Consider the following 24,359-nt stretch of genomic DNA (forward strand, 5'->3'; position numbering starts at 1 on the left):
TGAAAATCAATATTTTGTTTGGCAAGGGAGTTNAGTTTTAGAATTTTTTTCCCAATTTATTTTAAAACTAGCTGAACTGCTGAGGTAAAAAAAATAGATTTAAAAAAAACGATTTTTGAAGAAACAAATCTTATCTTTGAGAAAAATACCATTTCTATTTTTTTGCTTATGTCACCCCTGGGCTACCCTTGAGTTTACTCAATAAAAATTTGCCCATTCGGTCCAGCCGTTTGATTACATAGAATAAGTTTTGCATTATTTGAATACATCAAACCTGAATGGTTATTGGTCAGAAAATAGCTTCGCTAGATAAATATAGTTTTAGCATTAACAAAAAGGCTTACATGTTTTTGCGAGAATGATATAATTATCAAAATAGGTCATTTTAAACTAATGTATTAAATAGTACTCATTTTTGGGGGTGATTTGGACCTTAGCTGTAGAGTTTTTTAACTAGACATGTTTTACAATTAAATTTAATCAACTTCTTATTATTTAGATACGCAAATTAGAACCACTTTTAATTTGATTTTTAATTCTAGACATTTTTACATAAATTGGCATTTTCTTATTTGGTCGCATGATGTATTTTTTCTAAACGAGGGGGGGCGGTAGCTGCACTTAAACAGCCCCTGTGTCGCCATTGACATCACAGTGTGCTTCCGAGCCCCCATCCGAATTACATCAATTTATTATCATTACTGTGACGTTAATTGCGCCTCGGCAGGAATTAAGGCGAGGTTGCCTTTTCTCAATCGACCTGCTTCATGTACTTTTTGATTTTTGTTTTTATTATTATTATTATTATTATTATTATGTACCATCTCGTAGAATTGTTGGTTCAAGTGTACAAACAAATGTGTTAAAATTATATGAATAAAACCCTTTATATGTATTTGCATTTTTTTCAGAAAGTAAGTGATCATATTACAGTGTGACTCATAAAACCGTGGAATAGTAAGGCAGTTTGGGACAATCTATGGGTCTGCTGTGTCGAAAAGTATTTGTGTTGGTGGTCTATAATGCAGAGTTACCAACAAAAGATGAGACATCAGAGACTACTGTATGTAATCTGTTCTTATATTCATTATTCAGTGTTTCTTGCAAACCAAATCGGGCGAATTTATGTGTTTAATGATTAAATAAACCATTAAAATACTAAATTGAATACAGAAACCAAAATCAAGCTTCAAATGTCATATTACAAGAGGTTTTTTAGTAACCTTATATGTTACCCAAATGGGTCAAGTAAATTTTATTATTTGCGCAGAGGGCCCGGGGGGGGGGAGGTTACAACAATTACGTAGTACGCACCCTTGGCTCCCCGTAAACAAAGGTAACCTCAAGGTCTCTTCACCCAAGCCTCAAGTAATCACGTGACCTCGTAACCTCGGGAATAAATTCCTTTTAATAATGGAAGTTATTTATGATTTTCTTATCTTTGTTAACCCTATTCGTGCTGGGGGGTGGGGGGGGGGGTCAATTTGATGATTTCCAATGATGTATCATTTGTTATATTTAGACATCAAACATGGGATTCAATTTGATCCCCCCCCCCTAAGCGTCCCCTGGTTTTAAAGTACCCAGCAGGGATAGGGTCAAATTTTAACTGTTTGATCTTAGACATGTTTTTGGAGATTTACCAAACAAGATTTAAAAACTGAAGAGATAAAGCATATTATTTTTAATTAAAAATAACTTTTTCTTTAATATTTTCCAAGATCTTCCATTAAGACCTTTAAAGGACCTGTAAACGTAATTTTAAGTGACCCTCCATGAAAATATGACGATGCCCCATTCACAACAGTACCCATAAAAGCGTTGAGATGATCTATGAAGTATTAATGATTATAATTTTAATAACTTCTTGTTCTATATTGGGGTTTCTTCACAAAAGTGACTCGCGCATTTCTAAAGCAGGAATTAATATATATAAACTATTAAAAATAAAATTTGTTAAACTATAGAAAAGTACGACAGTACATATTTGATCTGATAAAGGTTTCCGTTGGCTATCGCAGGCATTGCTATCTTTGCATGTAGGGTCAATTCAAATTCAAATTACAATCCCTTTAATTCCTTCGCTGAGTGTTGGCTGAAGAAATGTTCTCCATCTCTGATTTCTAAATTTGTTTAAACTTTCCCGTTAATTCTAAATTTTGAGTGTTGAGGGTGGGTAGGCTGTACAAGGTGTGCAGACTGGTTCTCTGACCTTGAACGGAGGTTGAAAGAAGGGAAAATCCGGCAGTCTGTTCAGGGATGAATAATTTAGCAAATTTCGGGAATTTTGCAGAAAACATTTCCGCATTTTTTCTTTAATTTTTATTATTCTATTAATAACATGGTTGGCAAGAAAAAAAAAGCGTTGAGTGTTTAACCCTGTCGGAAGTACGCTAACTTCTTTTAAGTTTATTTATACAACCGTCCTCCATCTATCCATTTATCAATCCATCCATCTATCCATCCTCCAGTGTTCATCTATCATTCATACTTCATCCAATTCTGAAACTCAGTAATATATTCCTTGTCCAAAGCCTTGAATAAAGAATTGGCAGGTTCTTTACATTTAAAATAAAGATAAGCGCCGTGGTCGGTGTTTGTTAACAAGAATAGATGCATCATATTCGTTTAGTATCCGAGGAGGTTTAAAGCATTTAATTTTGATAATTTTGATAATTCACATAATATTTCCTATGACCAGAATATTTCATTGATTATTTATGTGAAATATTGATCCCATGTCGGGCTGAGACATCCTTTTTGTGTTTACTTTAGAGCCCAGAGACAGTACACTGCAGTACTAAAAATGCGTACACCTTTGAAAAAACCAAGAAATATATAGACCAGGAACCGCCATATCTAATGCGTCAAATTTGTGTACTGCAGTCGATCAAAACAAAGAATTCAGGGGCAAAACATCAATTATGAGGGGGGGGGGGTGAAATAAAGTATATTTCTATCGTAGACACGAATACTGATTACAAAACGAAAGACTATTTGTTACTTGAGAGTATATGCATTAAAGGGAGGAGAGGGAAATGATAATATCCAAGATTATATTCAAATTGTGAAACTTTATATGGTAAAATTGGGATGTTTTAATAAAAGCAAAAACAATTCCTCACTCCATGGGAATCAATGCAAAGAGGAACTGTAGACATATTTCAATGTGTAACAGGACTGCACAGTGCACACATAATTGTGTCCCTAATATATAAAGATGCATGCCTGATTAACTACGGTACCTTTAAAAACTTTTCGGGAAATGCCCATTTAATATTAGTCATTAAGAAATAAAACCTTTCAACATAAAATTCGAGAAAAATGTTATCCATATCATAATATATTTATTCTTATACACTTTTTAACATCATATTTAAAACAAGAAGACCGTCAAGCTTTTTAACTACTCCATAATTCTAAAACATAAATTGAGCAGTCTGTTTTAGTGTTCTGACATTATTTTTACTTTTTTCCTCAAAGATTACATTGAGTTTTTTCAGTCTACTGAAAAATCTAACATTTACAAAAAGTTTAATAACTTCCCGAGGCCATCGATTGCTTATTGCAGCAATAGCTGAAATTGTTTTTTCGATTGGATCTCGACCTCTATCCAGTGACTCTCCATGTATTTTTTGAAATATTTTCTCTTATTTCTCAACTTCTTCCAAAAGATCTTTAGATGGATAAACCAGGGATCCTCTTGATTTTCAGTCTATCCAATCACAGTTTGTTTTATCCTCACTGCCTCTGACAAGGCCGGGAACTTTTGTGCTGAGTTTTTTGGCAATAAATCCACAAACATATATAAGTGCTGTTTAGAGGACTTTATTTGTGCTGAATTGTCCGCACTCATAGGTTCCTGAAAACAGATAAAGTTAGCCGTTTAGGGAATAAGACTAAGAATGAGTTGCATTTTATGTTTGATAACTCTCTTTAGGATTACAAGTAATAACTATGAAAATTTAGAAAAAATTTATCATTTAAACATTGGGAGGAAGGATACTAACGTTAGAAGGAAGATTCAAATGTTGGGAGGAAGGATTAAAATCTTAAAATGAAAGATTCAAACGTTGGGAAGAAGAATGTAAGCCTTGGGAGGAAGGATGTAAAACTTGAGAGGAAGGATACAAACATCGGCAGGAAGGGTTTAAACCTTGGGAGGAAGGATGTAAACCTTGGGAGGAAGGATACAAACATCGGCAGGAAGGGTTTAAACCTTGGGAGGAAGGATGTGAAACTTGGGAGGAAGGATACAAACATCGGCAGGAAGGGATTAAACCTTGGGAGGAAGGATGTAAACAAGTTAATTATCAAAAATGATGCGTTGCCCCTGAATTCTTTGTTTTGATCTCCTCCTAGTCCCAGTCCCTGCAGTACACGGATTTGACGCATGAGATTCCTGGTCTATATATTACTTAGAAATCTTTGCTTAATAATTCATTGACTCAAATTATGTTTTCAAATAGTCCATTGAATATTTAGCACAGCAACTATGCACTGTGTAATGTAAACAGACCCATCCATTTGTAATGTATGTACAATCTGTTGAAACATATGAAATAAATTATACAATAGTAACATGGTTAAAATTCTGTTACTTTTTATTGATTCAGGGTAAGATGCAAAGAGAATAGAATATATATTAGAGGGGAATTTACTAGAAAAAAGCGTAAAACGGCCATTTTGTTGTACTGTTTCCATACTGCAGGTGTACTTCAAATATTTATGCTATATAACCTTTTGGGCCCTGGAATATCATTTTATAGAAATCTAAAATTAATATTAAAAGAAAACCAAATTATGAAATAGGCTGGTTTCATAATTGACCAATGATCATTTCACATAGACTCTATGCCTTCCACTTTACAAACGATGATTTTCCGTTATAACTATAAATCAAATGCTGTTTTTTATTCACCTAATTCATTATAAAGTTTATTTAACAGCATTAAAAAATTCGAAATTGAAATGGATAGTCTAGGAAACATACCGTATTAATGTACTCTACTGCATATAATTTGTGAACATTTACATGATTTGTACACTTTGAACTCCCTTTCAGGCTGAAATGGAACTGAAAAAATTCATACCGGGAGATTCTCTAAATTCCCCTCTAATATATATTCTATTATCTTTGGTAAGATGTGAAAAAGTATTTAAGTTAAAAGGATTGAAACTGGAGTTGTTAGTAACGATTTCCAATATGTTATAGATACCATTTACAACCAAAATTTATAGATATATCTCTTTAAAATACAACAATTTGGAGAAACTTTTTCAGATATCGAATATTCATTTCTTTGACGATATTTTCCCCGTTGGGTTAACTTACCATACAGTATACTGTATCAGTGTACATACCTTGACATAGGAATACTATAAACTATGTATACTGTATATACCCTGACATAGGAATACTATAAACTATGTTTACTGTATATACACTGATATAGGAATACTATAAACTATGTATACTTTATATACCCTGACATAGGAATACTATAAACTATGTATACTGTATATACCCTGACATAGGAATACTATAAACTATGTATACTGTATATACCCTGACATAGAAACAGATAAACTATGTATAATGTATATACCCTGACATAGGAACAGTATAAACTATGTAAACTGTACACCCTGACAGAGGAACAGTATAAACTACTATCCTTAGAGGGCGCTTCTAATGTCATCAAGTTGCACAGATGATAGATAAAACAAGTAAGATAACTTGAAGTAAAATCTCATCAAAGTGCCAATTTAAGTTTGCTAATTTATTGCATAAATTTAGTAGTGCGAGAATACTACATTATTATTAGTATTATTATTATTATTATTATTATTATTATCATTATTGTTGTTATTATTATTATTAGTTTTTAAATTTATTAATTTAATTTTAATTAATTTCTATGTTTATTCAACCTGATGATGTAAACCTTTGAATCCATCTAATAAACCCACAAGAAAGAAAGTATAGAAAAAAGTCTAAACAAGCCATGCACAACGATACTGGTTTTTTACTTGACCAGATGTGAGGACTGCTATGGAAGATTCCTCTCAAGAGAGCTTTCAGGGATCAAAACTCCCCATTTTATGGGTTTCCTTAATTCCCCTTAGCTGGGAAAAAGTATAAATTGAAGGAACCAGGGAGCAATCCCCTATACCCTTCTTCCTACAAATCTCCTTATATCTCTTTACTTTATAAATTAGCCGAAGTATGATTAAAGGATGGACGAGGAATGGACGACCAAGAAGAAAGAATGAAAAACAAGAAATATAGGAACAGTATAAACTATGTATACTGTATATACCCTGATATAGGAACAGTATAAACTATGTATACTGTACATACCCATGACATAGGAACAGTATAAACTATGTAAACTGTACACCCTGACATAGGAACAGTATAAACTATGTCAACTGTCTATGTCTTAAAATGTTTCCATCTGACATCATGTTGAAATTTAAAAATATTGAAAAATTTAATTAAAATAAATTATTAAAGTTAAAACTAGATAAAAGATCTACAACATCAGGTTCTTAAATATAAGAATTAGAAAATGAACATTTTCGGCAACTGTCAAAGTGATTTTGTAAAATCGTTATTCGAATTCTTTATGTAGAAATATTAAGAAATAAATTCCATTGTGGTAACTAATCTAAATATAAATCTAGCTTGTCTGTCTGTTTGTTTGTTTGGGTGTCTGTCTGTTTGTATCCAATAAACGTCAAAACGGCCGAACCGATCGGGCCCAAATTTTTTGTGGGACATCTAGGGACACCAGGGAAGGTTTATGAATGATTGAAATTTTAAATATTTGTCTCCATTAAAATTCGATCTTCATTAAATTTTTTAAAATTTTGAAAATCCACGAAATTTTTTGTTTTGTTTTACGATGTACACAAAGAGAACATGTTCACAATTAATTTAGAAGATGGGCGCAAAGCGCCCTCTAAGGCTAGTATTTTAAATATGTAATTTAAGCTTTTTTCCGATTAATATATTTTGCCAAACCATAATTTACTTCCTTTCTTCTGCAGATTTTGCAGAGTGCAGTTTCCATTGCAAACTGCATTTTCAAAGTGCATTCAAATAATACTTTTTATACTTTATTATTCTCCAAATTAAACTTTAGTTTTTTTAGTAACTTTAAACTTTACTTATTCAATTATCTTCTATGATTTATTCAATAGATTTAGTTTTTACTGAGACATTTTTTTTGAGTAAAATGTTGAATTCCCTTTTTTAAGTCATCTAAAGTTTTTTAATTGCCACTTTTTTCAATTTTACCCCTGTTTTCCTTCCTTAAACTTTATTATGCATTTTGCAGCGGAAAGCAGTGCACTGTGCAATACAGTGACCCCCCCCCCTTCCCCTCCATACAGTGCACCTCTCCCCAGTGCCTAGTAACCCAACTCATTTCTCTTTTATTGGTTCAAAAAGATTTTATTCCTCAGCTTATACTGCCAATCTTGGGTCCCTAGCAATAAAGGGAGACCGAGCTGCAAACTAGCCAGGAGGAGAAGACTTAAATTTATTTAACATTAAAGGGACTGTAAAGGAAAACTGAATGTGCAGTATACTAGTCATGTGATACTGACTGAGACAAGTGATCACTATACTGTACTACCATTGGTGGGGTTCTGGTGACGTATTATACAGACTTATAAATAATATTGTCAATTATACCCGTTAAAAATAAACATGAAAATTGTAAAATTAATAATAATAATAACGTTTATTGCTAAATATCTTTTAAATTTACAAAATTGTCAGAAACAAAAAAAAAACATGTATATGTAAATGAACAATATTGTTACAAATAATATTTTCTTCTATTTAGTATAGCAAAAGGATATAGTTAGCATAGCTGTTTGAATGCTATATCCTGAAATAATACACATGACGGTGTGAGACTATACAACTAGTAAGGAGAAACCCAGATCAGGAGTCGGGGGGGATCAGAGACCAGGGGTTAAAGAACAACACCCACCTTCTAAAAATGAAAGATTAGAAAGAGTAGAGCTAGGACCTATTTTTACATATTATATGAATCAGATATATCTTTTTTTAAATGCTTCTTAAAAGTATTGAAAGTTGAGATTCTCTTAAGAGTAAGACTAAGGTTATTCCATGTTTTTGGAAGAGTATAGCTAGGAAAAGAATCCAACTTCTTTTTTAATGGTACATTCAGAATATACTATTTAGAACGGTTTTCTCGACTGAAAGGAGTGAAAAAGTGTTCAAAGGAAGATGGAATATTCCCTCTATCATATTTATACATAAAACAAAGTGAATTAAATTTGACAAGATCGGGCACTTTCAAAATTTCTAATTTTTTAAAAATAGCTCCAGTATGAGCTTTAAAGGTTTCGCAAACAATATTTCTTATGCATTTTTTTTGTATCATAAAAATTGGTCTAAGTTTAGAGGAACTTACTCCCCCCCATACTTCCAGACAGTAACTAATTTGGGATTTAAATAAACTATTGTAAACATATAATTTTACTTTTTCTGGAACAATGCGTTTTATTTTTGAAATTGCAAAGTTTGTACAGGATAGTTTAGAACGAATAGCATTTATATGGTGGTCCCAAGACAAATGCTCATCTAAGTAAACACCAACAAACTTAAAATATTTTTCATCGCAATCTTTTCCTATTCTGTCTATTTTACCAGAATCTATACTGAGTTCTAGGTTGCTAAAATCTACTTTCATATCTTGGTTTCTGAATAAAATATATTTGGTTTTAGATACATTAAGAGTAAGTTTATTAGCTCTGAACCAGTCAGATATCTTAACAAGCTCAGTGTTTGCAGTTGAATATAGAATCTTTAAACTATTTGAAGAGAATTGCAGGGTTGTATTATCTGCAAACAGAATACTTAATATAATGCTGGAGACATTCGGAAGGTCATTGATTAGAATCAAGAAAAGTAAGGGTTCCAACACAGAACCCTGTGGAACTCCTGTAAGAATGTCGTCAAGGGTCGACCTGACACCATTTATGACTGTAAACTGTTTTCTATTTTGAAGATAATTTTTAAACCAAGTGTTTGCGACCCCTCGAAATCCAAAGTGCGATAGCTTGCTTAAGATTATATTATGATCACAGGTATCAAAAGCTTTCTTTAAATCAATAAAAATACCTAGGGTGTATTCAGGAACTGGTTTATTTAGAGCAGCGTATATTTTATCCAGAAAGTGCATGACAGGATGCAGGGGCGTACGAGGGCTTTTGTTTAGTTTTCTAATAATTTGCTAAAGGTTGATAATAAGGATATTGGTCGATAATTGTTAAAATTATGGGGGTCGCCTGATTTGAAGATTGGTATAACCTTAGCTGTTTTAAGTTCCACAGGGATAAAACCCGTTTTAAATGAAAGATTAAACACGTGACTCAGGGGTTTAGCTATATCTAATATTATTTCCTTTAAAAGCTTAAAAGCAATCTGGACCAGAACTAGACTTAGATTTTAAATCAGATGTAGACTTAATAATAATATCCTCTGTTATATTTGCAAAAACAAAGTTTTCTCTGCACTCTTCATTTAAATAATCAGTGAAATGTTTTTTAGAGTCAGGGATATTATTAGATAAATCTGGCCCAACTTGAGTAAACAATTTATTAAACCCTTGAGCCACATTCATTTCTCCATCTATTCTACTTCCATTATGCATAAAATAATTCGGTATGTACATTGCCTGATCCTTCTCCCTCCCTATAACTGAATTAATTGTGCTCCATGTTTTCTTAATATCATTATTGTATGTTTTAAATCTATTCTTGTAATATGAAGACCTTGAACTACGAAGTACACAAGTGTACAATTTATTGTACTCTCTGTACTTTGACTCATTTTCAGGAGTAGGTTTAGATATTTTCTTTGACAATAATCTCTCCTTTCTTTTTCTAGATATTAGTAAACCTTTCGTCATCCAGGGGTTCAAGGGAACCTTGTTTTTATTAGTGGAAACCTGTACTTCCGGAAAGGCTAAGTCTAAAGCATCATTAAGAATGGAAAAAAAAATTGTGAAAGCAAGTTTAGGACTATTTGTATCTATAACTGACTGCCATTAGTGGCCGTATTAGTGGATTGTAATCAGCTGTGGATCAGCTAAAGTGATTAGGGGAGGGGGCCTTGGGGGCCCGCAGGCCTGTGGGATCGGTGACAGATAAAGGGGCCGGGTAAAATCACGCCGGGAGTAGGAGTAAATCACATTTGATTTGAACTATTTATATGTTTTTTAACAATTTTATTTGATTTTTTGTTTGTTTAATTTTCATTTGAACTATTTTTTTTTCATTTAAAACTATATATTTTAGTTCATTTCAATTTTTTTTCATTTGAACTATATTTTATTTGAACATTTTTATGTTCATTTGAACTATTTTCATGTTCATTTGAACTATTTTTATGTCCATTTTAACTATTTCTTTTCATTTGAACTATAATTTTTAAATTCATTTGAACTATTCTTTTTTTCATTTGAACTATTTCATTTGAACTATTTTTATGTTCATTTGAACTATTTTTATGTTCATTTGAACTATTTCTTTTGTTAATTTAAACTATTTTTATGTTTATATTTGAAACATTTCTGTGTAATGTGGTTATCTAATTAATTGTCATGAACTATGTAATTTTATGGGAATTATAAAAAAAAAATTTTAAAACTGAATTGGGGTAGAAAAATAGTTCAAATGAGCAAGAAATGTGTTGATTTAAACTACAGGATATGACGTATGTCAGTAGTTCAAATGAACAATAGTTCAAACGAACAATAGTTCAAATGTACAGTTCAAACGGCAGTAGTTCAAATGAGAATCCAAATGAGAAGGGGCGTGGGCGGGGAGATGGGTTTATGCAGGAGGAAAATGGCACCCACTAGACTTCTGAAGATGGGGGGGGGGAGGATCCCTACCCCTTAAAAGGTTGAGATAAACAACTTTTTCATTTTTGAAAGTAAAGAACAATAAAAAAATTACTTTAGAAATTCACTATAGTTTATACTTTCAAAAATGTATTTTACTATATCTAGAATTTTTAAAATATAAATAATATTAAATTTGAATTACAAAATGTAACTTTTTTAGAAAACTTTCTTTTTTTGTTGGCTTTAGTTACATGTTTGAATAAATGAATAAGTTTCACTTGCAACTTGCATGGTGATTAGACTCTATAGTGTGTCTTTAAAGTTTAAAGTGTTTAGAAAGTGCTCAAGATATCTAAACCAGGCGCCTGATTGAGGGGAGATGCCCCATTAAGAAGGCTTGCCCAATGCCCCCCCTGTAATTTTTTTAAACCTACACGAGGGAGGGGGTGTAGAGGCGCCATGATCCCCGCAAAAATGACCTCCGAACCTCAGGATTTGCAGAATTACCTCCAGGCCCCGCAAAACTGGTCTCCCAGCCTCAGTGACGTCACCAAGCCTCCCGCCATTCTGTCTCCACGCCCCGCATTTTGGTCTCCGCTAAGAAAAACTATTTAAGATATGACACGAAGCTGCCCTAACCTGTTAGTATAGCATGTAATAGATATTTAGATTATTTTAATTCTTTGTTTCAATTTTTAAAAAAACAGTTCTTCAATATTTTCTAAAGAATACGATAAAATCACAAATACAAGGATTTCACAAAAACTACCTTGTTTTGTAAATTGCTGCTTATATTGTTTGATTCGTATATATGATCCTAAAATAATATAAAATTTTTCTATCTTTATACAAAACTGCAATAGTTCTTCACAATTTAAGGAATTTGTGAAATTTAGAAAAACAAAATACAAGCCTTTAATCTCAATTAAAATTCACTTTATAATACAAAATGTTAATGTATCATTCTGAACTATTTCATCATGTTGAGAATTTTTTAAAAAAAGGTTCTTGGTGGAAATAAAAGCCAAATATTTTTTATTGGAGCCAAAATGCGGGGCGAGGAGACAGAATGGCGGGAGGCTTGGTGACGTCACTGAGGCTGGGAGATCAGTTTTGCGGGGCCTGGAGGTAATTCTGCAAATCCTGAGGCTCGGAGGTAATTTTTGCGGGGATCATGGCGCCTTTGCACCCCCTCCCTCCCTACACTCTTTAGGAAAACTCAAATTCCTCTAAAACATTTTTCAATATAATCTTAGATTCTTTTTATTATTGCCCCTTTCTTTAAAAAATGCCCCCAAATTGGGATTTTTAAAATTACACTCACACATTTTTATTCAAATTGCCCCACTGCACCAGACTTAAGTTTGACCCCTTTTTTCAACATTTGTAACCCTTAGTTTTTTAGAATATTTTTAATTTGCTGAAAATATTAAGATGTTTTGCCCCCAACAATAAATAACCCTTGAAAGTTTTAAAAAAATGCCCCTTCATATATTTTAAAAATGCCTTTAAATAAAAAAGATAAGATTTCCCCAAACTAAAAAAATTGCCATCCAAAAATAAAATTTTCCCCTGAAATAAAGCTTAAGATTTTTCCCACACTAATTTGCCCCAAATATAAAGATTTTCCCCGAAATTATCCTGAATTGGTAAGGTAGTTTTTTTCCTGGCCGAGTATAATACACATTTTTCTTACCCCCCCCCCCCCAGAAATGTTAAGATAGGGGCAAAAAAAAATTTTACCTTTGCCCCCCTCTTGTTTAATGTTTAGTTGTGCTCTTGATCCAAACCACTGTTATGTAATTACAGAATTCAGATTTGTGTTCTTTTGCCAAACACTTTTATAGAGAAATCACAGTTTGAAAAAAATCAACTTTAAGCTAGATAAATAAGGAAATATCATCTCATCCCTTACCAGTCAGAGATTTAAAAGGGAACCTTTGTTAATCTAGATTTATTAATTGCAATATTTTTCCAAGAAAGATTTTAGATTTTAGGATTTACATTTTCACACCAAATCTCTGCTAATACAGCTAATTTCATTTTTATTTCATTCTCAACTTTATTTAGATATTAGATATTTAAATTAAAATAATATTAATTAACATATTTGTGATATTAAGTTAAATGATAGGGACATAATGCTCATTTCATTTTTAGATATTAAAAGAAATTTCATTAATAAATATATTTGTGATGAAAACTTTAAAAATAGAAATAAAATGCAAAAAATCCTCCAGACTTCATTTATTTATTATATATTAAAATAAATTAAATTATTTTAATTAAAATATATTTGTGATATTAAGTTAAATGATAGAAACGTAATGCAGAAACCGATCTAATTCATGTTCACAGCTCTCGTCATCCTCTGCTCGATATTCAGTTTTCAAATGCAGGATTTCAACCCTAAATATATATTTAATTACAAGGTGACTTTGAAAACAAATTTTGGGACTAAAAAATTAAATGTATCATAAAAGGGGACAATGTTAAAATATTTATTTAATATAATTTCATTTTCGAATTTTCAGGTCAAAAATATCAAAAAAAAAATGAATCGTGTTTTTTATGTAAGTCATTCTACAAATTTTAATTTATATCTTTCAATCTATCATTTGCCTCATTGACTAAGAAGTTTAATTTGAGTAGGTTGACTTTTTAAAGATTATTTTTTCCCCCAGACAAAGCTGGATTTTGATCCTATAATGTGTTTATTTTAACTTTATTATTAAGATCATATATCCATTTCATTATTGCTTTGAAAAATCATAATTGTTTATGTTGTATAGTATTTGGCATGCCTGTTTGAATCCAATAAACTTCCAAACAAAAGGCTGAGCCAATTAAGTTAGATTTTTTGTAAAACATCAAATGACTCCAAAGAAAGCTTATCAACAACATTATTTAAAGTCAGAAATTTTGGAAATCCACCAATATGAAAACAGAAAAATCTATGAAACTTTCATTGTTATTTTTTAATGTATACAAAAAAAAGGTTTGCCTTTTATAAAACATTTAATGGCAAAATTTACCGCGTTAATGTATAAATGTGAATAAACATTCATTGACTGCCATGAATTATGAATAATATTGAAAATATATATTATCTATCTATTGTGCATATTACACATCATATATTCAATATTCATACCTATAGGATATAGGATATATAGATATATGTGAGCTTATCAATATATCATATATCTATGACAGAGTTATCTTCTGTAAAAGAAAACTAGTTGAGTTTTGCGAAGAAAATAAAAAAGATATTTTTTATAATATTCTAACCAAACCAAACTCAAGAACAGCCAGCAATATCCTAACCATATCAAACTCAAGAATAGCCAGCAATATTCTAACCAAATCTAACTCAAGAATAGCCGGCAATATTCTAACCAAACCAAACTCAAGAATAGCCAGCAATAATCTAACCAAACCAAACTCAAGAATTGCCGGCAATATTGTAACCAAATCTAACTCAAGAATAGCCAGCAATATTCTAACCAAACCATACTCAAGAATAGCCGGCAATATTCTAATTAAATCTAAATCAAGAATAGCCGGCAATATTCTAACCAAACCAAACTCAAAAATAGGAATTTAGAAGGAAGAGAAAGAAAAAGAAGAAGGAAAAAAAAGAAAGAATAATAGCAAGAGAAAGGAGAAGGAAGAGAAAGAAAGAAGAAAAAGTAAAAGAACAGAGAAGAAAGAGAAAGAAAGAAGTAGAAAGAAGAGAACGAAAGTAGAATGAAGAGAAAGAAAGAAGAAGGAAGAGAAAGAAAGAAGAAGAAGAAAGAAGAAGAAGTAAAAGAAAGAAAGAAGAAGGAAGAGAAAGAAAGAAGAAGAAGGCATAGAAATAAAGAAGAAGAAAAAGAAAGAAAGAAGAAGGCTAAGAAAGAAAGGAGAAGGAAGAACAATAAAGAAGGAGAAGAGAAAGAAAGAAGAAGGAAGAGAAAGAAGAAAGAAGAAGAAAGAGAAAGAAAGAAGAAGAAAGATAAAGAAAGAAGAAGAAGTAAGAGAAAGAAAGAAGAAGAAAGAGAGAGAAAGAAAGAAGAATAAAGTGAAAGAAAGAAGAAGAAAGAGAAAGAAGGAGGAAGAGAAAGAAAGAAGAAGAAAAGAATTAGAGTTTGTTATTATTCCTTTTAAAGATTAGGAAAGATTATCAAGATTAATTATCGTTTTGTGTCAAAAATATCAAATTACAAGGAATAAATGATGGATTTGAATAATATCAAATTAGATTTAATCTGAAATAGAATTATTTCCTTGCAGCTATAAACCTTGATAAGTATAGTTTGACCTCTAAACAAACCTTGTAAAGTATAGTTTGACCACTAAACAAACCTTGTAAAGTATAGTTTGACCTCTAAACAAACTCTGTAAAGTATAGTTTGACCTCTAAACAATCCTCTAAAAATGATTTCCTACCTGCCGTCCTCTATTCCAACAGCTAACATCTGTCTTTGGCCTGGTTCTCCTGTCTCGCAGCTCAAACTAGGACAAGGAGACATGTCAAGGATTGTATAAACAGGATAGTCAAGACAAATTTAAAAATACTCATCAAGGATTGTATAACCAGGATAGTCAAGAGAAATTTAGATAGACTCATAAAGATATCTGCAAAAAGGATTGTGAATAAAGATGCTTTAAAAAAGGATGGTCAAGACAAATTTAAATAGACTTAACAAGAGTTCTGTAGAAAAAATGTTTTTCCCTAAATTTTTTGTAGAGTTTCATGAAGTAATATTGAAAATGCTTTTAAAATTCTTCATCTTTTAATCATTATCCTTAAAATTTCCTCATCATTTAAAATTTTAGCTAATATGTTTTTCCGCGCAAAAAAAATGTTATCCTTCAAGTATTCTTCTTGAATTTCAATGATTTTTATTTTCCATCCTGTCAATGTTCTTCTTGGATTTTCCGAGATTAACTCTGTCAGAAGATTAATCTGACACAGAATCTTCTTTTCAGTTTATTATTGTAGGTTCAAGGTTTAGTTTATTATTGTAGGTTTAAGGTTTAGTATTCAAGGTTTAGTTTATTGTTGTAGGTTTAAGGTTTAGTTTATTATGGTAGGTTAACGGTTTAGTTTATTATGGTAGGTTAAAGGTTTAGTTTATTATTGTAGGTTAAAGGATTAGTATTCAAGGTTTACTTTATTGTTGTAGGTTTAAGGTTTAGTTTATTATGGTAGGTTAAAGGTTTATTCTAGGTTCAAAGTTTAAATTATTATTGTGGGTTAAATGATTAGTTTATTATTGTAGGTTCAAGGTTTAGTTTATTATTGTAGGTTCAGGGTTTAGGTTATTACTGTAGGTTCAGGGTTTAGTTTATTATTGTAGGGTAAAGGTTTAGTTTATTATTGTAGGTTCAGGGTTTAACTTATTATTGTAGGTTCAGGGTTTAGCTTATTATTGAAGGTTCAGGGTTTAGTTTATTATTGTAGGTTCAGGGTTTAGTTTATTATTGTAGGTTCAGGGTTTAATTTATTATTGTAGGTTCAAGGTTTAGTTTATTATTGCAGGTTCCGGGTTTAGTTTATTATTGTAGGTTCAAGGTTTAGTTTATTATTGTAGGTTCAGGGTTTAGTTTATTATTGTAGGTTCAAGGTTTAGTTTATTATTGTAGGTTCAAGGTTTAGTTTATTATTGTAAGTTCAGGGTTTATTTTTTTAGGTTTAGGTTTTAGTTTATCATTGTTGGTTTTAAGGGGTAACGTTATGTAAGTACTCCATAGAAATCTTTTATCTAAAGGGCGAGGAGCTCCAGAGATTTTTGTATCATGTACTGCGTTCATCCCTCCCGTACCGTACTGTACAGTGTACAGTGTACACACTGTACGATTCCTTGCACACATTTCTTGATATTTATATATATATAACCTTGATTTATCAAACTTCCCATAAACTTTTAAAAAACAAAAATAACAATCCTAATCCGTTAGTTACAACATGACAGAAATACTTCAAAACAATGTGGAAATTGAAAAATGTCAATTAAAAGAAAAACATCAAAATTCTGTACATTTATAGAACTAACTGACTTTTAGAGAGCTTCGTCCCATCTTCTATTTCAACTTTAAATTGTGGCGCTATCTGCAAGCATCTTCTCTTTGTACAACATGCAGAACAATCAGGGGCGTATTCAGGGGGGGGACTATGGGGGATAAGCCACCCTGGACCAGTGAAATCTATTGATTTCAGGGGGTTTTCAGGCCCTAACAGGTGCTGAGCCCCCCTGGAAAGAAAAAAAAATATAAGCCCCCCCTGGACGAATTCACGAATACGCCTCTGAAAACAATGTTTAATGTTAAATCTTTTTCAAATTTAAAGCAGAGTTTTTAAAGATTTATTAGATGTTTAGAAAATGGAACCAGAACGATTTTTAAAAATTACCCAAACTAATTCTTAATTGAAATTAATGTTTTTAATTGAAATATAAAATGGCGGGAGTATAAGAGTGCCTGGTGGGGGAAAGGTTTGTATAAACAATCACAAAAATTAAAATCAAACAAAAAATGAACTTTCGGGATGAGATTTGTTATTGGCTGCAATTGCACTGATTATATATTTGTAATTAAAAAAGTTTCCGATTATCGCCACAATATTCAACTAGCTTGGTCAGCGTTACCCAGGGTACTCATAGTTACTCCCGCCGTTTACAAGCACTTGGTCGTAAATTACGATTTTACAAATACGAGTTACAATATTTGAGGCTTATCAATCAAAGGGTTCCTGAGTTATGATCGGACAGACAAACGGAGAGACAGACATACAAACAGAGATTACAACTTTACATAAATATAGATGTGAAACCTGAATGAATTAATAGTGTCACCAAACTGAACTGTGTGTGCAGGATAAATATCACCAGCTCCTAGATCCCATAGATGAATTCTAGAATAGATTATTATATAGGATATATATCTAGCTCCTATAGATCCCATAGATGAATTCTAGAATAGATTATAATATAGGATATATATCTAGCTCCTAGATCCTATAGATGGATTCTAGAATAGATTATAATATATGATATATATCTAGCTCCTAGATCCCATAGATGGATTCTAGAATAGATTATAACATAGGATATATATATCTAGCTCCTAGATCCCATAGATGAATTCTAGAATAGATTATAATATAGGATATAAATCTAGCTCCTAGATCCTATAGATGAATTCTAGAATAGATTATAATATAGGATATATATCTAGCTCCTAGATCCCGTAGATGGATTCTAGAATAGATTATAATATAGGATATATATCTAGCTCCTAGATCCCATAGATGAATTCTAGAATAGATTATAATATAGGATATATATCCAGCTCCTAGATCCTATAGATGAATTCTAGAATAGATTATAATATAGCATATATATATCTAGCTCCTAGATCCTATAGATGAATTCTAGAATAGATGATATTGGATATATATCTAGTTCCTAGATCCCAAAGATGAATTCTAGAATCTAGATCCTATAGATGAATTCTAGAATAGATTATAATATAGCATATATATATCTAGCTCCTAGATCCTATAGATGAATTCTAGAATAGATTATAAGATAGGATATATATCTAGCTCCTAGATCCTATAGATGAATTCTAGAATAGGTTATAATATAGGATATATAATATATATCCAGCTCCTAGATCCCATAGATGAATTCTAGAATAGATTATAATATAGGATAGATATCTAGCTCCTAGATCCTATAGATGAATTCTAGAATAGATTATAATATAGGATAGATATCTAGCTCCTTGATCCTATAGATGAATTCTAGAATAGATTATGATATAGGATATATATCTAGTTCCTAGATCCCAAAGATGAATTCTAGAATATAGATCCTGCAGATAACTTCTAGAATAGATTATAATATATCTTCCCTCTTCAGTGTTTCTTTGTTCTGAATAAAGAGGCGTCAATCAAACAGAATCATTAATTTGTTTAATGTGAACTGAATTTATGATATTAGGTAATGCAAAGAAACAAAATAAAAAATTAACCTTAAAAAATCCTTAAACGAAAGGCTTATAAAAAACCTCAATTAAATTGTTCTTTTTATTTCTATTTCTGTAAAAAGAATTTTATATAAATTGTCTCCAACAGACAAGACCTCATAATGCAATTTGTTACAGGCCACTCAATATTAGCATTTTTAAAGAAAGGATTAGAGTTTTTGGTCACAAACTCTATTTTCTAATCCCATAACTTTTCAATCCAATTTCGTAGAGCTTATTGCAAACTATGAGTTCTGTTTAATCAAATAATAGAAGTTTTACATATCAATGATTTACACCATGAGTTTTCAAAGATATAAGGATTCGTATATTTGAGTATGTGGCAAAAACTTAATTCCTTGGCTAATTTTTTTTTACCTATTCGCTGTATCTAGGAGAAAGAAGACACAAGGACGGGACGGAGACCAAATAACTTTTTGAATGGGTTCATTATCCACAGTTCCAGACCAAGTGATTAACGGTTTCTCATTAACAGTGTTATGAAGACGGATGGATCCGTCGTCTGAACCTATTATCAGATAGGATTCATCAAATGGACAGAAGGATATTGATTTACAAGCTGACAAGGTGTCAATCTCAGATTTGAAAATTCTAGGGTTGGGACGATGATCGGGTTGCGTTGATCCATGAATGATCATCCCGTCATCAGATGCTACCATGAGATGAGAACTGTCCTCTGGATCTACTCCTATATCGTATCCATGAACCTCTTGTCCTGGTTCTATCTCAGTATGGATAATGGTTGCCAGATCTATAATTGTAGTTGCCACCATCCTCACCTGTCCCCAATGCGCCAACCCCAAATTTGTCTCAAAGTCGCGCTGTGAGTCCAGCACTGTCCAAATAACCAGTTTTCCTTGATGCTCAACGGATACAACAGTGAACGCGGCATACTTTCCTCTCGCTGCTCCCTGGCCTTCGTCAGGTAAAGGTTTGACTGCGGTTACTATTGAGCTGTGTGTATCACAGTTTGTAAAGGTTGGAGCTCGCCAGAGGTCAGCCAAGGTAGCTGCTTCTTTTACTTGCTGATGAAGAACGCCAGCTTCTCTGAAAATTAAAATCATCACATTTCTTCACAAATGATATATCGAAATGGCTGAACAACAATTATAAGGATCTGTAAGCGTAATTTCTGGTGACTCTCCATATAAAGATGTCAATGCTCGATTCACAATGGTACCCTTTAGCTTTGTCTGATCAAGTATGATTTAGAAGTCCTGTTTATAAAACTGATTATTTTCATCTGTGATTTCTCTACAAAAGTGACTCGCGCATTTCTACTCTGCAGGGAAACATATTGGAATTATCATAATTAAACATGTTTAAGCCTAGAAAAACGACTAAATCTTCCACATTACACTGATCAGATAAATGTTTCAAAGTTACTGTTGGGAATTAAACATTGCTAGTATTTTAGCATGAAGAACACTTTAAATTACACTTACAGTCCCTTTAAAAGCAAAACACATAAAAGCCTGTACCTTAAATCCCAGAGAAGAACCTGGCCGTCCTCACATCCTCCAAATATCAAGGAGGATTTATCAAACTGGAAACAGGCCGAGGTTACCAGGGAGGTTGATGAGAGAAGGAATAAGGGTTGGGAAGGCTGGGATATGTTCCAGATTGTGATAAAGGTTCTGATATCTGATGTATCTCTAGCTCCATGTACTACTAGGAGTGTGGTTGGATGATCAGGAGAGAATTCAACCAGATCTATAGGCCTACCAGCCAATTCATCAATCTGTAACAATGGACAATGATAAATTAAGATGTTATAAAGGAATTAAGTCTTTTCCAACAAACTCGAATTTTCTAATCCCTATATCTTTGCAACCCATTACTGTAGACCTTAGATATTTCAAACTATGAATTCTGTTGGATCAAATTAACTAAGTTTGAAATATCAAAGGTTTACACCATCAGGTTGCGAAGATATAAGAATTAGAAAATTTGAGATCTGGGAATTGTTTTTGGTCTTTCTTGATGGATCGATTAGAACAGTTGTAGAACATTGCATAGCTGAAAGGATTAAACCCTAATTTTCTAATCATTCTTTGTTTCTTTGCCCCTGATCTCGTAGACCTTTGCCCCTGATCTCGTAGACCTTTAATATTTTAAACTTTGACTGAGTTCTTCTAGATCAAATAGGCCCAGGTTTAAAATATCAAAAGTTTACACCATCAGGTTGCACAAAATATATGGAATTGGGTCAAGTAATCACTTCGTTTATCTAAAAGCAATATACCTCTTGTATTTTCAGCACACTGATACTTTCTGCAAAATCAATATCTCTCTGTGGAAGGTCTTCAAATACAGCTCCTTCTCTTCTTGCCCTTAACATATCTTTTGAAAGAAAAAAAAACATATGTTTTGAATCTTCACATTTGACTTTCTGACTTGGACAAGTATTTAAACTGATTTGGAAAACTATTATTATTATTATTATTATTATTATTACTATTATAACAGACATCTGCCCATGTTTTTCTTGTGAGGGGGGGGGGAGTTGCCCCCGTGAACCCCCCATTTTCTCAACTCACCTGTTTCCCTCCCCCACACCCTAGAAGGTTTTCACGGATAAGATCTGAGTCCTCAAGATCGGAGGTTATTGTCAGGTTCGGAGGCTTCTGAGTCCACTTCTCCTCCTCAATAATATGCTCCGTCTGAACCTCAACCTGAAAATATTTTTTAAAAATTTTATTTTTTATTTTAATTATAGCCAAATATTCGGCAGCGTGTATTCCAACCTGGGTTCACTGACGCGTGTGGCAATTCAGAACCAATAGATTGCAATTTTTTATAATTGACGTCATTTTGTTGTTCTTCTTACCTCTAAATTATCCTCCCCAGTCTGAGAGAAAGCTTGTAAAGAATTATTTTTTCCAAATGTTTTCATAAATGCTTCATATCTGAATAAATGAAAAAAAACGTCAGTTTAGTTGAAAAGTGTTCACAAGAAATGAATAGGATAAATGAAGAACCTAAATTCTAAATTGAATTATTATTATTATATCAGTTTGTTCTAATTTGATATCTACTGAGTTTTTATATTAACTGAGTTTTTGCCACAAAATAAAATTTTCTAATCTCTAAGTCTTTGCACCCTGGTGGCGTACCTAAAGTACCTGATATGTAGTAGATCCAGGTTTGACAGTCTCTAAAGTACCTTATAGGTGGTAGGACCAGGTTTTATAAGTCTCTATAAAGAACCTGATGAGTGGTAGATCCAGGTTTTATTAGTCCCTAAAGTACCTGATAGGTAGTAGATCCAGGTTTAAAAGTCTCTAAAGTACTTGATAGGTGGTAGATCCAGGTTTTATAAGTCTCTAAAGTACTTGATAAGAGGTAGGACCAGGTTTTATAAGTCTCTAAAGTACCTGCCAGGACGTAGGTTTAGGTTACAAAGTCTCTAAAGTACCTAATAGGAGGTAAGTCCAAGTGATCAAAGTTAACCACATCCAACCTAATCATACTCAGCAGCTCCTCACCCCTGGTCCTACACAAAAAATTATAAATAAGAAAAATATCTTGTTTCAAATAGGGTTTCCATTCGCAAAACTTTTGCGCAATTTTTGCGGAACGAAACGCAATATTTTTCTTTCTTTGCGCATCAATTTTGCGCGAAAAAACAACAATTTGCGTGTATTCAATGATTTAACCAAGGGAACAAACAAGTTTACAGTTGCAAGGAATCATGACTTTAAGAAATCAGACAGTATAAATTCCGCACAATCGGCCCTGGAGTCTCATTCTTTGTGGGTAACCCTTTAATTCAGATATAAGAACCCATTGAAATTGGCCTAGTACATTCAGCAGTAAAGTGTAAGTTGTAGATTAGGAAAATATTTAGATTTTTTGTTCAATTCTGAAAAAGTCCCTCATTCAACAATCTACGAGGAATAGTTTTAGAGAAATCACAAAAAAGTATAAATTTTTAGCTAACAAATTAAAGGTATTTAACTTTGCCTTGAACAGGCCCAGGTTAAAGGGTTCTGTTCTAAATCCCACGCTCTAAATTGAACTGGTCACACCCCTTTTCTTAGTTTTCTAAAGGATTCCTGATTAGATAGAATATATAATTATTCTATAAACATTTTAAAAAGAGTACTTTTCTTGTCATAAGAGATTGAATAAAAATTAAATTGATCTTGAGAGATTTTCAAAGATTTTTGTTGTTTACCTTGGAAGAGTTTTCTCTTTTCATCGCTTCCTTCACCTCTTCCATTTCTTTAATTCTCAATCCTCGTTTTTGTTTGGTTTCTAGGTCATATACACCAGAATCCATCTTCTTCTCTTGTCGTTCCTCATCAACCTGACCTTCCTCCTCCTCCTCATCTTCGTCATCAATTTCGTCTTCGTTGTCATCTTCAAAATCATCGTCATAATCCTCAAAATCATCATCTGCATAATCAAAATCTTCTTCAGGGTTTGCATCAAAATCTTCGAGTTCTTCATCTCGAAAATGTTGCGAAGTTTCATCCTGAACCACCATCGATAAATTTAAGCCCTTCTCTTCGGAAATATCGTCCATTTCTTCAAGAATGGCCGGAGCAGACTTTTCTTCGATAATCAGATCTGGTTTCTCGTTGGATATTTTTGTTCGACTGGAAATTCTAGATTTCTTTTCTTTCTCGTCATTTGTGGATAAATCATTCTTATCTTTCTTTCCCGTTTTACTCCGTACACTTGTCTTACTTTCGCGGGCTTTTGGTGATTCTTTTATACTTGCTTTCTTTTTCTCTTCTGCTTTTCCTTTTCTTCTTTCAGCATCACTTTCTACTTTCTTTGCACCTCTCTTTTCCTTTTCATTCCTCTTCTCCTTTTCCTTTTTAGCTTCAGCCTCTTTATCAGTTTTTCTCTTTTTATCACTTTCTCTTTCTTTTCTTTGATCTACGCTTTTTTCTTTCTCTTTTTCTTTCTTTTTCTCCGCATCTTTATCCCGCTCCCTTCTTGGTTTATCTTCGTGAGTTTTATCCTCTCCACTTTTCTCTCTCTTCTTCCTCTTGTCCTCCTCCCCTCTCCCTGCTCTAGTTGATCTGCTGGAAGATCTTTTCTCCTTTACAGTTTCCGTCCTGCCAGTATCCATGAGTACCCGGAGCTAAACCGAACCTGAAACTCTTTAAATAATTTGGTTTCCCAGGTATTCCAGGTATACATACTATACACAGGGCTTTCTCAACCTTGTAATATTAATCTAAGCTTTCCCCTTGCATTACGTTTAAACCATTCTACTATAGGTATTAACAAGAGCTTTCCTTTACGATATTTATAGAAATATTTATAAATATATTTGTATAAACTCTGTGGCGCAACTAGGAGTACCAGGGATGGGTGTTTAACCTNTAAGAAACAAAGTTAAAAAATGTTAGGTAAGATGTAATTTCCAGTTACCCTCCCGATTCACAAGAGTACCTTAAAAGTTTTGTC

At 32.5% G+C, this 24,359-nt stretch overlaps 1 protein-coding gene and 1 long non-coding RNA gene across 2 annotated transcripts; one reads left to right on the top strand and one right to left on the bottom strand.

Annotated features, from left to right (window-relative positions):
• Positions 1-42: 42 nt before the first annotated feature.
• Positions 43-895, top strand: LOC111695771 (uncharacterized). Its single transcript, XR_002763936.1, has 2 exons — positions 43-84; positions 728-895. It is a non-coding gene; the product is annotated as an uncharacterized LOC111695771 (long non-coding RNA).
• A 12,240-nt stretch (positions 896-13,135) lies between these two features.
• LOC111695788 (WD repeat-containing protein 60) lies at positions 13,136-24,082 on the bottom strand. Its single transcript, XM_023465229.1, has 11 exons — positions 23,113-24,082; positions 22,351-22,430; positions 21,763-21,841; positions 21,473-21,607; positions 21,330-21,346; positions 21,178-21,265; positions 20,414-20,673; positions 19,290-19,979; positions 17,713-17,793; positions 15,327-15,392; positions 13,136-13,304 (listed from the first exon to the last, which is right to left on the bottom strand). The coding sequence occupies exons 1-11, from the start codon at positions 24,016-24,018 to the stop codon at positions 13,205-13,207; spliced, it is 2,502 nt and encodes an 833-aa protein (XP_023320997.1). The 5' UTR covers positions 24,019-24,082; the 3' UTR covers positions 13,136-13,204.
• Between the last annotated feature and the right edge of the window lie 277 nt (positions 24,083-24,359).

The sequence above is a fragment of the Eurytemora carolleeae genome, unplaced genomic scaffold, assembly GCF_000591075.1.
Source record: "Eurytemora carolleeae unplaced genomic scaffold, Eaff_2.0 scaffold76, whole genome shotgun sequence".
Classification (NCBI taxonomy): Eukaryota; Metazoa; Arthropoda; class Copepoda; order Calanoida; family Temoridae; genus Eurytemora; species Eurytemora carolleeae.

Excerpts from the sequence above, each read along its gene's own strand:
- LOC111695788 (XM_023465229.1), bottom strand. The coding sequence starts at position 24,018 with ATGGATACTGGCAGGACGGAAACTGTAAAGGAGAAAAGATCTTCCAGC. Across the intron at positions 19,980-20,413 it reads GTTCTTCTCTGGGATTTAAG|AGAAGCTGGCGTTCTTCATC; the intron begins GTACAGGCTTTT and ends TTTAATTTTCAG. Across the intron at positions 17,794-19,289 it reads CTCCTAGATACAGCGAATAG|AATTCATCTATGGGATCTAG; the intron begins GTAAAAAAAAAT and ends AATCTATTCTAG.